At 36.3% G+C, this 19,035-nt stretch overlaps 1 protein-coding gene and 1 long non-coding RNA gene across 2 annotated transcripts in view; one reads left to right on the top strand and one right to left on the bottom strand.

Annotated features, from left to right (window-relative positions):
* Positions 1 to 2,929: 2,929 nt before the first annotated feature.
* Positions 2,930 to 17,643, top strand: LOC120526118 (cystatin-like). Its single transcript, XM_039749053.1, has 3 exons — positions 2,930 to 3,143; positions 13,557 to 13,673; positions 17,002 to 17,643. The coding sequence occupies exons 1-3, from the start codon at positions 2,943 to 2,945 to the stop codon at positions 17,083 to 17,085; spliced, it is 402 nt and encodes a 133-aa protein (XP_039604987.1). The 5' UTR covers positions 2,930 to 2,942; the 3' UTR covers positions 17,086 to 17,643.
* The window catches only part of LOC120526120, a 31,447-nt gene continuing 29,397 nt past the window's right edge, over positions 16,986 to 19,035 (bottom strand). Inside the window, exon 4 of the long non-coding RNA XR_005633079.1 lies at positions 16,986 to 17,063. This is a non-coding gene — a long non-coding RNA (uncharacterized LOC120526120). The remainder of the gene's footprint in view (positions 17,064 to 19,035) is intronic.

Genomic DNA, 19,035 nt, shown 5'->3' with positions numbered 1-19,035 from the left:
ATGAACTGAGAGAGAAAGTCAGCACACTCTGCCGCTCCATGGTCTGATGTAGAATTACAATTACTCAAGCCCTTTAGCTGCCTCTATTCGCATGTGTGTGACACTGTACATTAGAAGGCTCTCTTCACTTCACTCAAAACTATGCACTTTTGACAGCTTTGGGTCTAAATACTGGTAAATCCCCATTAATTATGGTTAGTCTACAAATATAAATATTAAAATGCACCAAATCCATTTCAGGGATGCTGCGGCCTATGATGTTGAGTGTGACGGCAACATAAACTTAACATTGGCTGAAGCCTGAACATTCTACTAACCCTGTCCTCCAAATTCTTGAACGGTAGTTACAGTTTTTCCATTTGTAACAGGAGGGGTTTAGTAACAAAGATGGTACAGTGGTTAGCAATTCTCTCTCACGGCTTTATTTTACTAACTTCAAATACCAGTCTGATCACTGATATTTTGGAGTTTGAGTGCTCTACCTGAACTAACCTGAATATTCTCTTGGATCTCTGATTTTCAAAGATGTGAGTGATGGGTTAACTGGCAATTCCATATTGACTCTATAGGGTGAGTGTTGGTGTGGGCCACCACCCAGGTGATGGACTGGCACTCCGTCCTGGATTAGTGTTTGCATTGAACCCAGTGCTTCTGGGATATGCTGTGGCTCCACACAGCCCTGCACTGGAATAAGAGAGATAAGAAAAAAGAAAGAATGAGTAACTTATAATTAACAAACAAAGATTTGTTTGAAGAATAGTTTTTACAAAGACCACATGTCTCTTTTCCCACATGTTTTAAGAGGAAGGTAATTATGACTTTGGGCCAGTTTTCTAATCCTTGTAGTACTATTTCAATCCAGACATTGCAGTAATCATAAATTAAAGCAAACAAATTGTAGAGTTTCAAAGCACTAAACAACTGCCATTCACCACAAAAGAAAATGTGTGCTTTGATGAAACCAGACATTTATAGAATTTTAAAGGAATGATTTTCCTTCAGTCAAGATTTATTATTTAGCTTGTCCAGATCAGAGCTGCATTTGGTTTCCTACAGTATGAGGCAGTAGTTGAACAGGCCAAAACATGTAGTGGTTGCATATTCATACCATGTCTGCATGGATTTTTAGAAATTTGAACAGACTTGCCCAGGAGTGAAGCAGATGTCCATTTATTCTGTCTGGGACAGAGCTTTTTTATATTCATTTGTTAAAGGATCTCCTTTTATAAAAAAATTGGTCAAAGAATGGCTGTCTCAAATCCCGAGTCTGGTCTTTAGGTGAATAATTTCTGAATCAAACTCCTGTGTCTCTAACATTAAATGTAATTAACTGAATTTCTGAGCCAACTCACAGTCAGCTTTAACCCGTTACAATTATACATGAATATTGTTTTTACTATGCCATTCTTGCCACGATGAACTCTGGCTATCACTCTGTAGTTCACTGACAACCCTGTCTTTATTCTTAAACACTGCTAACTTTATTTCATGTTTCAACTCCTTGTGTAGATCTTTGTTTAGCTATAGTTCCATGCTGAAATACCTCATTTCTTCTGTTTAGTAGTTCTTTTAAATCTTTGGCAATCCATAGCTTGGTGTTAGAATATAGTTTATAACTGGAATTATGACGTCCTTGCAGAATGTAATATAATGCTTACAATGTCTGACAGCTCATCAATGTCAGCATGTATGTTTTACTACTGGTATTAGCCCTTTAAAAAGTATTTTATAACTAGGTAGACAGAGTTCATCTGATGAACTCAGTGAGGGATTGGCTCCAGATTCCTAAGTGCCTTTAATGTTGCTGTAACACTGACAAGTTAGATTAGTGACATACCAGTAAAAATGACGCTGTGTTTATTTTTTTAGAGACAGTAGTTAAAATTGGCAAAAATAATTTTTGAGTAGTCATGAGACACCGATTCAACCCTCTGTATCATTCTGCAGATACTGTATGCTGCTTCACTCACTACCACCCTTAAATAAATTGAGTACAGAGAGATTGATATTTCCTTTTCTTCCAAGCACATTTTTAGTCTAGCCATCTACAATGTTAATGTTAGCACATTTTTACTCTAAACATCTACAATGTAAATGTTAAAAAGAGAGCAAAAACTGGTCTTATTACTTCTGGGGTAATAATGGAGATACTCATCAGGACTGAATTACACAGCAGATTGACATCCAGTACATAGAGACATTCATGAAGAGAACTAAAACTCTCTCTGTCAGCTTAACCAGAACAATCTTGTATAAAAGGTATTGTACAGCACTTTGTTGTATCTGACAATAAATTAAAAAATAATAAATATTTGTTGTTAAGGTAGCTTTATCCTGGGGTGAAGTCTAGTGTGGTGTTCCATGGGTCAGGGTTAGGTCCTATTTTGTTTCTTCTGTACAAGAAATGCATGGCTAAACCAGTAATTATGGTTATTGTCAAGCAGACCTTTAAATAAATATGTACAAAAATGGCCAGGAGTTCCATTTTTACAAAGAAGTCAAATCAGATTACATTGCTTTGTAGTAGAATACACAGACTCAGTTTCACAAAGTGCTGTTGGTAATCCACTATACATGAATTGCCATTTCACTTTTTTGTCCCTTGCAACGTTTGTTATCAATATTTGAAAATAACATGCACAATCATCATAGAAAGTACCAAATGAAAAGCAAATATTTAAAGTGTACATATAAAATTGTTTGCTTAGACTGGTTGTAGATACCACCTAAAAGGCTAAGTCTATTCAGATTTATAATGCAGAAACAAGAAGAAAATAAAGTTTCATGTTGCAAGCACTGGACCTTTGTCAATTTTTCAAAGAAAGGAAATCAGCAATGTAAATATACATAACTGATAGGCAGCAGTGATTAATGACTATATAAATGGCACCATATTGCTCTTTCTTCACACACAACTAATTTAATGCGGTAGAAGCCTGGCAATGGCCTTCTGTAGGTCCTTTTATCTTCTCTGTTTTGTGATAGTGACTGTGTCTTCTGGACCTATCAACTTTCAAAAACGGGATACTCAGAGCAGCAATGAGATTGTTAATTCTCTCAACTATGCATTGGAATCCTTTAATTTTATGAACAAGGAAGACTATCTTTTCAAGGTTCTTTCGTACCAGTCACAGATGATACAGGTAAATACCAAATTGTTTATCATGCAGGTACAGCATAAAAGCTCAGCTGGTCACCTGGAGAAATTTACTGTAGCTATTAATTTGTCACAAAGCTGGTTGATTAACTATTCAGTAACATCCAAATGAATATTCTGTAACTACACAGATGTTTTTAGTCATCTATGATGTTATATGAAAATATAAAAAAAACCCAAGGGAGACCCCAAATGAATGTACAGAAGGTGCACTTAATAACACCTGCATTAAATGATAGTGCATAAAGTTAGGTGGAATGTAAAACAACAAAACATTGCAAATGACTTCTAAATTGTGTTTGTTCTTTTTTAGGCTCTTAAAAATAACTACTGTGGCTATTTAATCTTCCACATTCTTTAAATATTTTTCACAATAAGATTTGCAGTGGTAGAATGAATTTTGTTAGAGAAATGTTCATTGAATAATTTTCATTAAATATTAATACTTCTCTTTCTCATCACAACTACAGTATCTACTTGATTACTTTCCATGCTGTGTGGTGAGGTAAGCCGGTTTAGGCAACTCAACATCCAGTCTATATTTCTTCTCCTAGTTATTAATCACTAGCTAACTAAATGTTTTATGAATCTGTTTATTCAATTTCAAGATAGGTAAGTTGAATATGGGTTGCTGGAAGATATGCTGGTAGCAACAGGCAGGACTAAGTTGACCCTGTCATGAAAACAATGTTATTCTATTACAGGGTTCACCTACATATACACACAAACGCCACACATCCATCCCCCCCCACACACACAAACACATTTTTAGGATTACTCCTGTTATTCTGCCTCCTACTAATGATTATTCATTTATGATAAATCTAAAAAATAACCACAAATATTCTGAAATTCACTAATTCATAATGTTCAGCATTTTAATTTAATGAAATAACTGTTGTGAAGGACAGCCGGGTCCCATGCTGCTTATGTTCCCGGGGGAGCCACCATGGGCAGTTCAATACCTCCCCCGGGACGCTTGGTGGCAGCCTCCCTGGCCGACGGTGATTCCCCAACCACCTGCAGGGCTCCATGGGAGATGGAGTCCTCCACAGCTTGGTTGGGGCCTGGGGTAGCCGCTAGGGGGGGCTGTCTGCTTTCCCACAGCCCGGCTGGACGAGTCTTCAGCCCCACCCAGGAGGTGCACTTAGGACCAGATAGTTAATCACCTGGAACGCTTCCGGGTGGTCTATAAAAGGGCCCAGCCATCACCATTCGAGGAGCCAGAGTTGGGAGGAAGGTGACGAAGCTTGAGGAGGAGTGGTGGTAAAGGAAGGAAGAGAACTGTTTTGTGCTTGTGTTTTGGGGACTGTGTTTGGGCTATGTGGCATGGGGAAGACGTGTCCCACAGCCGAAGACAAATAAAAGTATTTGTACTTTTTATACGTGCCTCTGTGTCGGGTCAGGCGCCTATATCGCGCCTTAGTTACACTGTGTACACTTCAACAAATGTAAATGTTTCTGTCCTTTAACATATGGATTCAAATTCAATCTCGTATCTAAAGAGATACCCGTATTTTTGTATTTTTTCCTGAAGGTATGTCCTCTCTTTGTTCCCAGTTATAAGCACACAAACACACACACTCCTCAAAATAAGTGGTAAGGAACAAAATACACACACAGATGTTAGGGAAAAACAGCACTTGACCTGATGTTTAATGTTGGTCTTTGCACATACAAGCATCCACAGACATAACATATATAACATCATCATTAGTACAAGAGATTCTGGTACTACAGGAATGTGGCACATTTTTTGTCTATTGACAAATTATTGGCTCTTCAGTTATAACAAGTGGCTTGGTTCAAAGAAAGTATACCTAGATGCTGGGTGTAATTTTTTAAATTGTAGTCTTACATTATAACACTTCCAACAAGCAACAGCGTATGGTGGATGCTCGTATTATCATCTTATTAAAATATTGTTTATAAAAGTTAAAAATAATATACTTGTCCCATATTTTCCTTTGTCTTTATCTTCTTTGTAACCAAAGTACACTGACAAATTCTTGGTTATATAAAACATGTTGTACATGCCCTTCAACTCTGTCTCGTATTATACCTGTATTATTTTACTGGAGGCTTAGTTTTGAAAATGGCCTTGTCTTACAAATCACATAGCAGCTAACATTCCCAGTAAAAGCTAAAATACCTCTCTATGTGTAGCTAAACACAAACATAGTCTATTAAAGCACTAATCTCAATGAAATACTTATTATTCATTATATTTATTTCACATTACGATGTTGTGTGAAGTCTACATGCAAATGTGTGTGATTGTCCAAGCTACTCTAGATTTGTGTTAAATTACAAAAATAATCATTTTAGTATAACTGTTAATTCTACTTTGGCCCACCTTGAGTACATACTGTAAATATGCCCGTGAGGCTGGTGCTCATTGATTGTCCAGTGCTGCAATGATATGGTTTGCCTCCCAGAAAACCCATAACGGAAAAAGCAGACAAAAAACTCAAAAATACATAGTACGATGTGTGGGCTGCTGCGTCTTACAACATGTATGTTGGGCTAAAAGTCAGGTATTCTAAAAATGTTAATACATGTGTGTAACATGAAGAGCTATTATGTTTTCAGGTGATTTCAAATATCTCATAACAAATTGTTGCTTATATCATAATCCAGTGATAATTTAAATATTTTTAGATTAATGGCTGGAAGAATTTTATTCAAAATCAGTGTTATAACTATTTATATTACAACAGAGCTCACCATGCTATTAAGTATCAAAATGTTGCCAACAAAAGAATACCAGCATAACACATTCCATTTTCCCTCATATCTAGGGTAAAAGTACAAATATTTTAAAGGGGAAGAAGGATAAACTACTGAAAGTGTCTTTCATGCTTTCTTTTTAATCTTGGGTCAAATTTCAAGTATTTTTTATTCATCTACAGTTTACAGGAAACAGTTTAAAAATACATCAACATACATACTATATTTGAAATGCAGTGTGCTATTCAGTGTTATTTCTTGACCATTTTGAGTAATACCTGTCATACCTTGTTTTATAGTTATTTTTAAGTTGAGAATTGTTTCTCTAAATATTTTTTATTATCAGACAAACTCATTAAGATATACCAGTTGTTCCTTAACATTCCAATGTAAGGACTATCAGAAAAATAATATATATATATAGTGGGAGCCAGCCTCGATACAGACAGGCAGACATCGATGGTTCAAATGCCAAACACACTTTATTCATTATGTACACTATTTACAAGTCCCATGCACAACCCAGTGCCCCTGCACCACACACCCTCAGTCCGGGCCTCTCTACTGTCCAGCCTTTCTTCACCGCCTCCATCCCTCTGCCGGTTCTTCCAGGCATCCCGGCTGGGTACTGCCCCCACCCGCTCGCCACTATATATATATATATATTTATATATATATATATATATATATATATATATATATATATATATATATATATATATATATATATATAAGGTGGTCCAGATCTAATTATGCAATGTTCATTACGCTATAACTTATTAAGTTTATTACATGGAAAATCACCTGAAAAATCCCAGACCATCGAGGAGTGCGCAAACTGACGACATGAAGAATCGTCTTCGCACTGAACTGGAAACATCCCTGCATAAATCAACGATCTGCATCTGGATCTGCATAATTAGATCTGGACTACCCTGTGTGTATATATATATATATATATATATATATATATATATATATATATATATATATATATGTAAACAGCTGTAAAAAAATTCTGTTTGAATATTTACAAATCTTCTCTGAAGACAAACACAGGGCCTTCTTCTTTCTGTAATTCCGAAGGTTGCTGGTCCAAACCCCATAAATGCCAGAAGTGACTCTACTCCATCAGGCCCTTGAGCAAGGTTCTTAACCTGCATCCAGCCCTGCAAGTGGGTCCTTCAACTTACAGGGAAAACTTGGGGGTTGGTGGCAGGACTGGCACTCCAGCCACTGTTATAAAAAAAAAAAAAAAAAAAAACCTCACACTGTTCCAGTATGGTACTGAGGTAGTACCTCTGCTATAGCGTTTTTTGCAGCAAGTATACTGTGTTTTTCAGTGATCTTGCTTGTTGAATATTTCCCTGGAAATTTGCCATGTGGCTGGCAAAGATGAATATTTTTTACCCCACTGCCCCATTATGCTTTGCAAGGCGAGCATTTCATTACAGATCTGTAAGGCAGCATTACGCAGAACTTTCATGCATGTGTACTGTGCACATATTCCATCTCACATTTAGGTTGCTACCTGATCTGCTTCACACATCAATGAAGTCACTACTCCAGCCAGATTTGCACTCCACATGCATTAAAAATAGAAAACAAAAACTCATACATTTGCTGACCATGAGAACACTGTGAAAATACCTTGTTGTTCTGCATAGATTAATTGAACAATGTTCACTGCTTTATTAAGTATGTTATGCCTCTCACTACGCCACTTGAAATCGGATAAATGGGTTTTAAACGGATAATGATCTGCACTCGGTGCAAACCCAAGGTACCTGCTTCTCTCAACTGCCTTTCGGACAAGACTTGGGAAAGGCTACAAACAAGATTCAAAGGCTACCTTATGTTTGCAACACCTGGAGAAAATAAAAGTGGGGTGTATTAAAAACTCCCATAATAAGTTACCGGTGTTTTGATTGTGAGTGCCTAAGCAGCTCAATATAACTATACGACATGAACTGTTTGTCCGAAGACAGAGAGATTGATAAGCTGGCACGGATATTAAAAAAAAGATGAAAAGGATACAGAACTGGTCTGCCATCCATTAGGCAATTGTCGATCGCAGTCAAATAAGATGGATGAAATGTCTGCTTAGAGGGGCATGGTGCACACAAGTACAGTGGCATTTTGTTTTTTCAGAGAGCTAGCTTAAACCTGACATACCTGACACTATTTTAAATCAGATGGATTTCATCTTATTTGAGCAGACAGAGACTCAATGTGTTGTGGGAATAAACAGGAGGGAGACTGGGACATCTGCTTGAATAAGGAATGGTGTAAAAGGGAGCATATCGCAGTTTGTAATTCAGACAGTGACATTATGGCTGCCAGAATTCTCCAATGTTACTTGCCCAGGGAGATAAGTTACATCATCCCTATTAATGTTTAGACTCCTCCCTCTGCAAATGGGGACAAAAGCAAAGGAAATGATTCACTCTCTCACCAACACTTTAATGACAAGTCATTCTGACTTTGCATTTATAATGCTGTATGTGGTGACTTCAAACATGTGTCTGTGGAAGGAACAATGAAAAACTTCTGCCAGTTTGTGTCTCTTCCACTCGAGGAACTAACCAGCTAGACCCACTCTATTTAAATGTTAAAGATGCCTTCAAGTGTAAACTTCTGGTACCTTTGGGCAGATTTGACCATAATCTGAGTCATGCTGTTCCCAGCTACAATTCTGTTATTAGATGGCATCATGTTACCACCAAGATAGTAAAGAAGTGGTGCCTGAAAGCAGAAACGGCTCTGAATAACTGCTTCCAAATGACAGACTAAGAAATGATGTATAAGTCACAAGGGGATGATATTGAAGGACTCAGTCACTGCATCACAGACTATATTGCCTTTTGCAACAACACTGTGGTACCCTCAAAGACAGTGTGTTTCTTTCCAAACAAAAATCCCTGGATTACTAAGCACCTAAAAAGTCTCCGGAATGAGAAAAAGAAAGTTTTCGAATCTGGTTACAAATAGCCTGTAGAGAATGTGCAGCAAATACTAAAGAAAAAGCTGTATGAAGGAAAGGAAGTTTACAAGGTTGAAATAGAAAACTCAATCAGAATAGCATGAAAGATGTCTGGAAAGGACGGGGCTTGGCAATCCAGGCTCAGGTACTAGAATGGGATGTGGACAAACCTAAAGTCCTCAGCCAATATTTTAATAGATATTTCTTCATACTGCCACATTCCTCCAATGCCCAGTACCCCTAAACCATCCATACTACATAAACAACTCCTTCCACTTCAACTGGAATGGGCAGTGACAAATCCACCCATCAGTATGGGCTATCCATAACTGAAGACCAAGTGAGGCTACAACTGAGGAAGCTATACACAGAAAAAGCCACAGGCCATATAGAGTAAGTCCTTGAGTTCTTAAGGACAGTGATGGCCAACTTTGTGGTACCCTCTGTCACCTTTTCAGTTTCTCCCTAAAGTTCCATAAAGTGCTGCTGCTGTGGAAAACATCTTGCATTTGTCCTCTTTCCAAAGAAGGCAGGAGCCAAATTACCTAATGATTCCAGTCCAGTGGCACTTACTTCTCACATCATGAAGACCTTTTAGAGGCTGGTCCTGGAGTGAGTAGACCACCTGGACCCACTGCAGTTTGCCGATTAGACAAAGCTTGGAGAGGAGGACAATTTATGTATCTGCTCCACAAGGAATATTCTCCCCTTGACAAAGCTGACAGCACTATGAGGATTATGTTTTTTTGTATTTCTCCAGTGCCTTCAGTACCATCCAGCCATCCCTGTTAAGGGGTATGCTTAGAGATATGCAGGTAGATGAGTAAGTGATGTGGGTGTGAACAGCACATATAACTATAATATCAGGTTTCACCACTTGCAGAATTCACAGATGATTCTGTACTTATGGGGTGTATCCATAAAAGGGATGAGATATATATGTATAGAAGTCAGGTGGATATAGAAAAAATTGTCTCCAACTTAACATTAGTGAAACCAAGGAACTGGTTATTGATTTTCGTTGCACCAAACAGCCTCTAAGCAAGTCACTGTTCGGGAAATGAATGTACAGTAGAGGTGGTGCACTCCTACACGTACTGTACCTGGTGGACTACATCAAAGACAGGTTGGACTGGTCTTGTACTGCAGGGGAAGTACAAATATATAAGAAAAGGCAGAGCATGTTCTTTTTTCTTAGGAGACTGTGTTCCTTAACTGTGGGTAAGAGATCCTTCACATATTCGATAATGTTGTGATGGCCAATGTGATTTTCTACATTGTGGAGAGCTGGGCTGGCAACATCACTTCAAGACAGGCCCACCGACTCAACTAACTAATTAATGAGCAGGTTCAGTCATGGGACCCTCAGGAGGTAGTAGCGAAGGAGAGAATGAAAGGTGCCTCACTGTGACTATAACTGCCAAGTCAGAAGTTTTATTTTTTTTTTTCATTTTCTTTCTTTTTACTCATTCCAGTGCGTGTTCAGACCATGTAATCTATCTATCTATCTATCTATCTATCTATCTATCTATCTATCTATCATTATTTTAGTGCTTTATATGTGAATGGGTGGGGGCATATGTGCCAAATTTGCCACACATCAGACTATGATGTTTAATTTGTACTCAATGATTAAAGCATGTCTGATCACTTTTAAAGAGACTCCTGTGTTAATACATGTGAATGTAGCCCAACACAATGCAAGTACATTAGTCATATTCACCAGCAGACATGTCATGCTCTCATTTGTGTAGCACAGGACTATAATATTTCACTAGTATATAATGTAAACTAAATATGAATGCATAAAAAGAACAGATATCCAATGTTTCTACATTATGTCTCCTGCAGATGCTTTTTATTTTTATTATGATGTTTGAAAAATTCAGGGATCCCACTATATACACCCTGTTGTATACAGCACTCATAGCTTTAATTGAATTTTATATTTAAACTAAGGCTTGCTGATAGTCTTCTGTGTTCCACACAAAATGTTTGTCTTTCATGTCTGTATTTACAAGTACGTATATCATTCATCAACAAAAACACTGTTTTTCTGTTTAGTTAAAAAGATATTTTGGAAGCATGGTACATCTAGGGCACTAAATATCTGCTAAGAAAGGTCATTTCGACTTTATGCAACCACAACCAATTTGTGACTGAGCAGAACTATGGATTCATGCTTGAATATAATGGTTCATTACACTGATGAGGAATATGCAATGAAAAAAAGATGCTTGCAAAGCTGCTTCTTTAAATGAATGTGTCTTTCATTATAATACTTTCCTCAAGATCATGGAAGCCACTGCTCAAGGACTGAGTCTGGTAGCAGCATGTAATAGTGTGTTACTATCTAAATACTTGATAAGCTTTACATATTTATATTGTTACAATTAATGCTTTTGTATATTGGTTAACCAAAACTATCAGATTGTCTACATAAACTTCTTAATCCTATGTTACTGTTACTTAGACTTTATCATGTACTTTAATTTTTATATACACATTCAATATAGACACATTTTATATACACATTAATACATTAGAGTCCCATATTAGCATTCCCATGTTTAACATTTTCCCACATTTTACATTTTTGAATTGTAAGTGGTAGTGATATCTGGTTTTTCAGAAGAAACATTAAATTTCAGAAATAAGGAGGATTGTTTGTGCTATAGTTAAATTTTATTTTGTAAAGTTTTGTTTATCAGTAATTTACAGTGATTAACATATTTTTAAGTAAGATGTATCTCTGTTGTAACAAATAAAAAAGAAACATGGTCAAACATTACATTTTTGTTTTCAACTACTCCACCATTTAACAATTTCATAATCATTTTTAAGCGGTTCTCTGCACAATGATGTTTGTACTGTACTGTGAGTAAAGATATGCAGCTGGCAAAAGAAGGTGCATTTGAATCGTATTGTTAATTGAAATTAATAATCACAATTATAATAACAAAGTAAATAATTGTCAGTTATTCATTTTGTCATAATCATGCACCCCTATTCTTCTTCTTCTTTTGGCTGCTCCCATTAGGGGTTGCCACAGCGGATCATCTTCTTCCATATCATTCTGTCCTCATCATCATGTTCTGTTACAATATACCCAGCATCTCTCCTCTGCACATGTCCAAACCAACGCAATCTCGCCTCTCTGACTTTGTCTCCCAACCTTCCAACTTGAGCTGACATTGATTTGGCAAAATTTTATACCGGATGCCCTTACTCACGCAAACCTCCCCATTTATCCGGGCTTGGGACCGGCATGAAGAAACACTGGCTGGTGCATCCCCTGTGCCTGGGTTATGTACTCCTATTAAAATTTTCAATTCATTGTATGCACCAAATAAATTAAGTTAAAATAAACCAAGATTCAGTTTATAGTGTTTTTGATCTGAACCCTCCAAGATTTTGTAATGGTACAGGATTATAGATCAATGCGTTATTTTCAGATCTGACTGAAGCTACCATTTTTACAAGATGTACTACAATGTGAAATTATATTTGTACCCAAAGTTTCCATTATTCTTACTAATTGTTTGTTTCAGTTCATATGAATACAGTTTACTGTAACACTGTGTTTTGCAATGACAATCAGCCAAAGCAAAAATTGACCAACACTCATGGCCAATTGCATCTAGCATATTCCATATAAAGGCATTACAGTGAAATAATAATCATAATAACCCCAGGTTAATTCAAAAAATGGTATTCAGAAAAGCAATCAGTTGATTACAAAGAAGTTCAGATACTCATGCACATATAAACAAAGGTAGGTCTACAACACTCCAAGCTCCAAGTGCCCACCCCAGAAACCCAGAAATAGGCTAGCAGTACCAAGCACAGAGACAGTTTCAAAAATATTTTTTGCACAACAGTGCCATCTACTAGGGGGTGAGATACTAAAACGGTTTCATTGTTTGGAAATAAGGCAAAAAATGAAATATTTTTATGGGATTACAGTATAGCAGCAGTAGAGTGTACAGAATACAGTAAAATTCTTCCTTGCATATTTAGCCAATGTATAACAGGTTACTACTCCTTGGTGCCATAATAAACAGAAACAAAGGTTAATTTAAGGATCAGTACCTGTATGGATTTTTGCAGGAAGTCTCTGGATTCTAAGAAGATACATCCTAAATATACTGTATGTCTGTTAGGTTATTTGGTTACTGTTATTTAGCTTATTGTGTGTACCATTCTGCACTGTGATAAAGTGGTGTCCTGTGCAAAGATGGTTTCAGCCTTATGCCCGGTCCTGCTGGGTTTAGAACACTGATGCATGGAAGGAAGGATAGATTAAAAAAACTTCATAACACAAAGCATTAAATATTTATACTACGTTACAGACATTCTTCTGCAATGGAACACATGGAAAACATTTTTGTATTTTAAAAAATATACAATTATCTGCATATCAAGGAAATTATTGCAATTGTAAAATTAAAAAATATACCCTATACTTAGAACCACAGAGATCCAAAGTTGGATTATGCTTGTTGGATATAGTAATGCCAAAATATATAACAAATGTACTTTAAATGTGTATATTACAAAAAAAGCACAATATTACTACTTTTACTATTGTAAAATATTGCTATTATAAGATGGTTGTTAGGGGAAAAGTAAAAGAAAAACATATGGGACAATAACTTCATATCTACTGTCAAATAAATGTTTCAGATTATGAATGGCATAGAATATATTTTTAATGCTGAAGTAGGAAGAACCCAGTGCAAGAAGACTGATAATATAGACATTGCAGACTGTACTTTAATCGAGCTACCAGGACAAATGCAGGTATTGTAAATACATTTTTATTTACCAATAAAATAATATTATTGTCTGTGTTTTCTAAGCTTTGTTTATGTACATAATTTGTTATGATGTTATTTTACCAAAAAAAATTTAAAATTATAAGGACAAGGGGCCTCATGTATAAACATTGCATATGTACAAAAATATTGATTATGATTGTTTCCACGCTTACTTTGAGATGTATAAAAACTAAACTTGGCGTAAAGCCACTCACATTCTTACACCAGCCTTAACCTGTGCATATGCAAGTTTCAACTCGGTTTTACAAACTGGCAGCACCCAGCATCAAAGCAGTGCTACTGTTCCTGTGTGGTTCCCCATTCTTTTTTAGATTCACAGCCCTGACACGGCTTTATCAAATATACTGTAATTAACCGTATATCATTTATAAATTTAGGGCACGATTGTAATCATCCTGTAACAATATAATGGTTCATGGAATGGCCAAACTATTCCATATACCATAGCGTTGTTACTCTAAGTGCACCACTTGCTGCCTCAGCCATGTGCACAGAATATTTGAACTTCTCTAATTTGGCAAACACTTCAGAATCTTTCTTGCATGAACCTCGAGGTTCAGAAACAGTTTCATCCCAAGAGCTATAAACACACTCAATCAGTCCATCAAGTGCTCCCGGTAGAACTGTTTGTACTTATAATTACAATTACCTCATTGTAAACTTGCACTACAACTGTAATACTGAACAACCTGAGTCACTTTATGAAGCATTTGCACAATCTGCACTATATGTACATGTATATTGTACTTATGCTTTCATATTGTATATTTTTCATAGTTTTTATCACATTATTATTATTATTGTTATTTTAGCATTTTGTAGGAAAATAAGTTTATGGAGGATCTACATATCGAATCTCATTGTACCAATAAAGGAATTCAATTCAATAGAAGACAGCCTCGAATTTACAGATGACGATGGCTGGCTTCTAAGTCGATTTAGATTTCCAAGAGCTATCTTCTTGGAGCTGTTGATATCATTTTTAAGATGGAATGCTTTAAAGTATGTATATTACATTACACAGATAAATTTTTAACTACATGTAAATAATGTACACTGTTAATAATTAAATGTGTTGGCACGGTGGTGCAGCAGTAGCGATGAAATGGCGCCTCATCCAGGGATTGTTCCTACCTCGTGCTGTATGCTTGCTGGGACTGGAGCTTCTCTGGATGGATAGATGGATGGAATAATTAAACATGTACTACAAAGACATTTCGATGTTCCTTAAAAGTTTTGAAGAACTTAGAGATGGTTTTACATTGATTAAAAAGTTTATTGTGTGGCAATTGGTTGAATTTAGTAAATTTAATATTGATTACAGTTTACAAAGTTCTACTTTAATGAGAAAATAAACTGTGAGTTTAAAGTGGGCATTTTAACCTTTTTTCACTGTGCCCCTTTTTTTTTTCTTTTCTCTGTACTATAATATGCTTCCGTATGACAATCAAATGTTGGAGTACGACTCGTCTTTTCACGGTGACTTTGATATCTGACCACTTCTTTTTTATTTCAAGCACTGTGCAACTTTCTGAACTTGAACTTTTGAATGTCTCCGCCACTCTGTATCACTCGATTAGCTTCCTTTTATTGTTTATACAACTGCTTAAGCCAACAAATAGTATGTTTTTCCTTGCCTCCACTTTGCATTTGCTGAAATTCTGTTTTTCACATGCTTTTGCCATTGTCTTTTAACCAAACACTGAACAGGGATGGTGATATTTTTATTGATTTGCATATTAAAATATGCAAAATTCTGGGAGAAGTTGGGGTGGGCCGGCAGGCATGTGCATGTGACGTTACTTTTCATGCTGACCAGGATTTATGGAGCTGAAGTGTGTGTAAGCTGGCTTACACATGGTTTTGTGCATCTGAATTTTTTTGTGCGTACGGACATTTCCACCTTTGGCTATGCGTCATGTTTTAGTGTGAGTTCTACGCACGGCGTTATGCATGAGGCCCCAGGACTATAATTTAGTTCTTTTGGTGTAGGATGAGAGTGAAGCACTAAGAGGTACCAATGGCTCTACATCAATAATAGGAGGACAATATGGTGTCCTGAACATTTAAGACTGATATAATGGCAAGGGCTGTAGGGATACCTGAAGTCAATAGAGAGAGATCTAGTCTGGTACTCAATAAAGACAGCTCCTGACCTGGAAATGCTTCCAAAGGAATTGGAAGTGAACATGTAAGTGGTCATAGATTATGGCATTGAAGAGCTGCTAAACTTGGCCTTGAGGAGAAACATGGACAAGGGGTTGACTGGTGGAAGGAATTCATTCTGGGTTCATGGGCATAAGGAGTTAGCACCTTCTTTACATGTCTGAATTTGCTTTTCCTCAGTTTTATTATTATTTTATTTATTACTCCAGTTTTATTCTCAAAGACCTGACATTAGGTACAGTATAGTAATTGCTGATTTTAATCTGGCTTGGTGAGTGTTCCCTGTGATGAACTGGCACTTGTCAAAGTTTAAATTCTACCTTTAGCTCATTGCTATTTGCACAGGCTGCAGGTATCCGTGACCTTACATTGGAACAGATGGATTTGAAAAATAAATTAATCAGCATCAACTCTTGTATTACTTAAGACTACCTTCTAAGCCTTGGCTATGCAGGTTCTTTTGTGCAGGTCTTGCCTTTACCAGCGAGGATAGTTCCTCTCTAATAGACCATTACAGACATGAACAAATTCTTTTCAGCCTCAAAAATATGAAACTCTCTTTTTGCTTTGGAGCAGTCCAACCCATAATTAAACTAAAGTGCTCATCATTAAATCTATCAAGGAGGAAATGTGAGAATCTTCCTGACTGAATTATCCTCCAGCTTCAACAGTACATTTTTAATACTATATATAAAGTAATCCTAAGCACAGCATATCCTTGGAGTGACACATGCTCCCACTGCTAGTGCATCCACATCTCATGCATTATGTGTCCATGTCCACAAAACACAAATAAGGACCTCTTTTTGTTTGTCAATATGGTACCAATTTTGCAGAACCAAATAACAAGAACAACTAAATGAGGGGAAGCATTAAAAAACACATTTCTGGAGTTTACCAGAATTATGAAAAGTAAATGAAGATTACAAGTGAAATATAGTGTATTTATCTCTGGTTATTTCTGTGTCTTACACGTATACAGTATACCTAAACAATAAATAGTAACATAAATGACTAAAGAGCAGTCAACTCATAAGCTGAATCTGTTGTAAGGTAATGTGAAATAAATAATTTAAAGTAATTTGAAATAAATAACTTTACTTGATTCCTTCCTTCTTTTACAGGTCCTGTCTTGTCATTTTGTAGTCCTAAACTGGCAGAGCAGAAGCATCCTTCTTCAGTCCGTCTGCAAAAATAAGGGCACATGATGAAAAGAAAAGAGTGTGTTTTTAAGTATATCTAAGTGCAAGGAAAGAAAATAGTACTGTACATTATATTAGGAAAATGAAGACATATAAAATGATTTTTAAATAAAGGGACTCTTTAAAATGTTTTCAACATTTGTGATGGATATAACTATCAGCCCAAGCTGTACGATCACCATATTGTCTCCTGTCTGGCCTGCTTTCTAATTTATGCATCCATTACAAGACTTTGAGTAAAAGTCAATACACATGTATTTAGAATTTTGGTTTACTGTTATATTTTATGCTTCTCATAAGAGTACAGAGAGTAAAAAAATGCTCTTAGAAAGTTTTAAAAACCAAAACCTGGTAACACTAACAATAATGAAGGAGTTTCTGGGTAAAAATAGGGACACAGTGGTCAAAGCTGCGGTCTCACAGCTCCAGAATCCTGGTTTTTGAATCCCTGCCTACTCTCTTTTTGGAGTTTGCAAATTCTACCTGCACTCCAGGTTTTCTTCCACACACCAAATATGTTGCATTAGGTTGATCGACAGATTTAAAGTGGCCCTATATAAGTTTGGGTGGGTGTATCTGACAATGAACTGACATTCAATACAAAGATGGGTCCTGTGTATTTGATGCTGTTAGGATGGACTTCCACTCCTGTGAATATGATAGATGGAAAAAAGTATGGGTTAATTCTGCTTTAGCACATTGGATACTACTAGTACAACCTTCTTAACTCACTCCCTTTTCACATAAATCGCTGAATGTTTTGTTATTTTAATAGATGAAAGCTACAGGATGCAGATATGCCAGGAATGATTCCATTATGGAAAAAAATATAGCTCTGGAAATGTAGTTATATGCATTTTCCCTACTTATATGTCTTTCTAAGTTCTGTTACTCAAATTGTTGATATTTCAGCTGTACAACCCTGACCTCTGGTGTTAAAAAATAGAACGTTACCCTGATATTAGCCATCTTAAATTGAAGTGTGTCTTTCATTTTAAACTATCCTCATTACTTCAACTTGGACTATACATTTAACAGAGATTTGATTTCAAGCAAAATTCATATAGTTAATCCAAACAATTATGTAATAGAAGGTGAACATTTCAAAATCAGTTTTACTACACAAAGTTATTTGGCTGGAAAATCCTTTCTACATCATCATTCGATTGAAATGTTGTCTGCCAGTAGGCCAAGTTATTTTTGCAAATTTATAAGGTTGGTTTCCTGTGATGAAAAACATGGCTGGTATTAAGTACATCAAATAATGTGAATTAACAAGAGCAAACCAGAAATATTTAATTGGTGTTTCCCGTCACTCGCTGTGTTCAAAATATTACACGACTGAGCTTTGAATGTGGGTTATGTAGCTTAATAAAACATTAGCACTTTATTTTTATTACAGTACATCCTAGAATGTTGGTATAGAACTAAAAAACAATGGAGCAAAAAAAATCAAATTTTTAAGACATAATAATATTATTTTCACAGATCTCACAGTATTTAAGGTTATCTGATCTTCTTATATGTTGTTTTGATAAAACAATTCCTGGACAGCATGTTGGTGTAGTGGATATAGCTGCTCCCTCACAGGTCCATGAGTCCACCATGTCCCCAAGCTGTGCAGTGCAGGAGAAAGAAATATTTCTATTTGTGGGGTGGATTTAATGAGCTGAATAATTTGAATTCTACATATCTGCAGAAAGATAGAGATATTTGTGTTTTATTTTTGTGGGAGATTATTTTACTGATATCATTTTGAACAGTGGTGAACAACATCGGTCTAGGAGGGTTGCAGTGGCTGCAGGTTTTTTTGTTCCAAACCAATTGCTTAATGAGAAGATAATTGTTGCTGATACAGCACTTGTTGCTCAAGTGACATTTTTCTGCCTTATTTTAGTTTTATTGCTTGACGTTGCTTGCAGTCATTGCTTTTAATGGCTCCTTATTAGTAATAAG

This window comes from Polypterus senegalus, chromosome 3, assembly GCF_016835505.1.
Source record: "Polypterus senegalus isolate Bchr_013 chromosome 3, ASM1683550v1, whole genome shotgun sequence".
Lineage (NCBI taxonomy): Eukaryota > Metazoa > Chordata > Cladistia > Polypteriformes > Polypteridae > Polypterus > Polypterus senegalus.
Note: the sequence above shows the minus strand (reverse complement) of the source record. Positions and strands in the feature narration are given on the sequence as shown.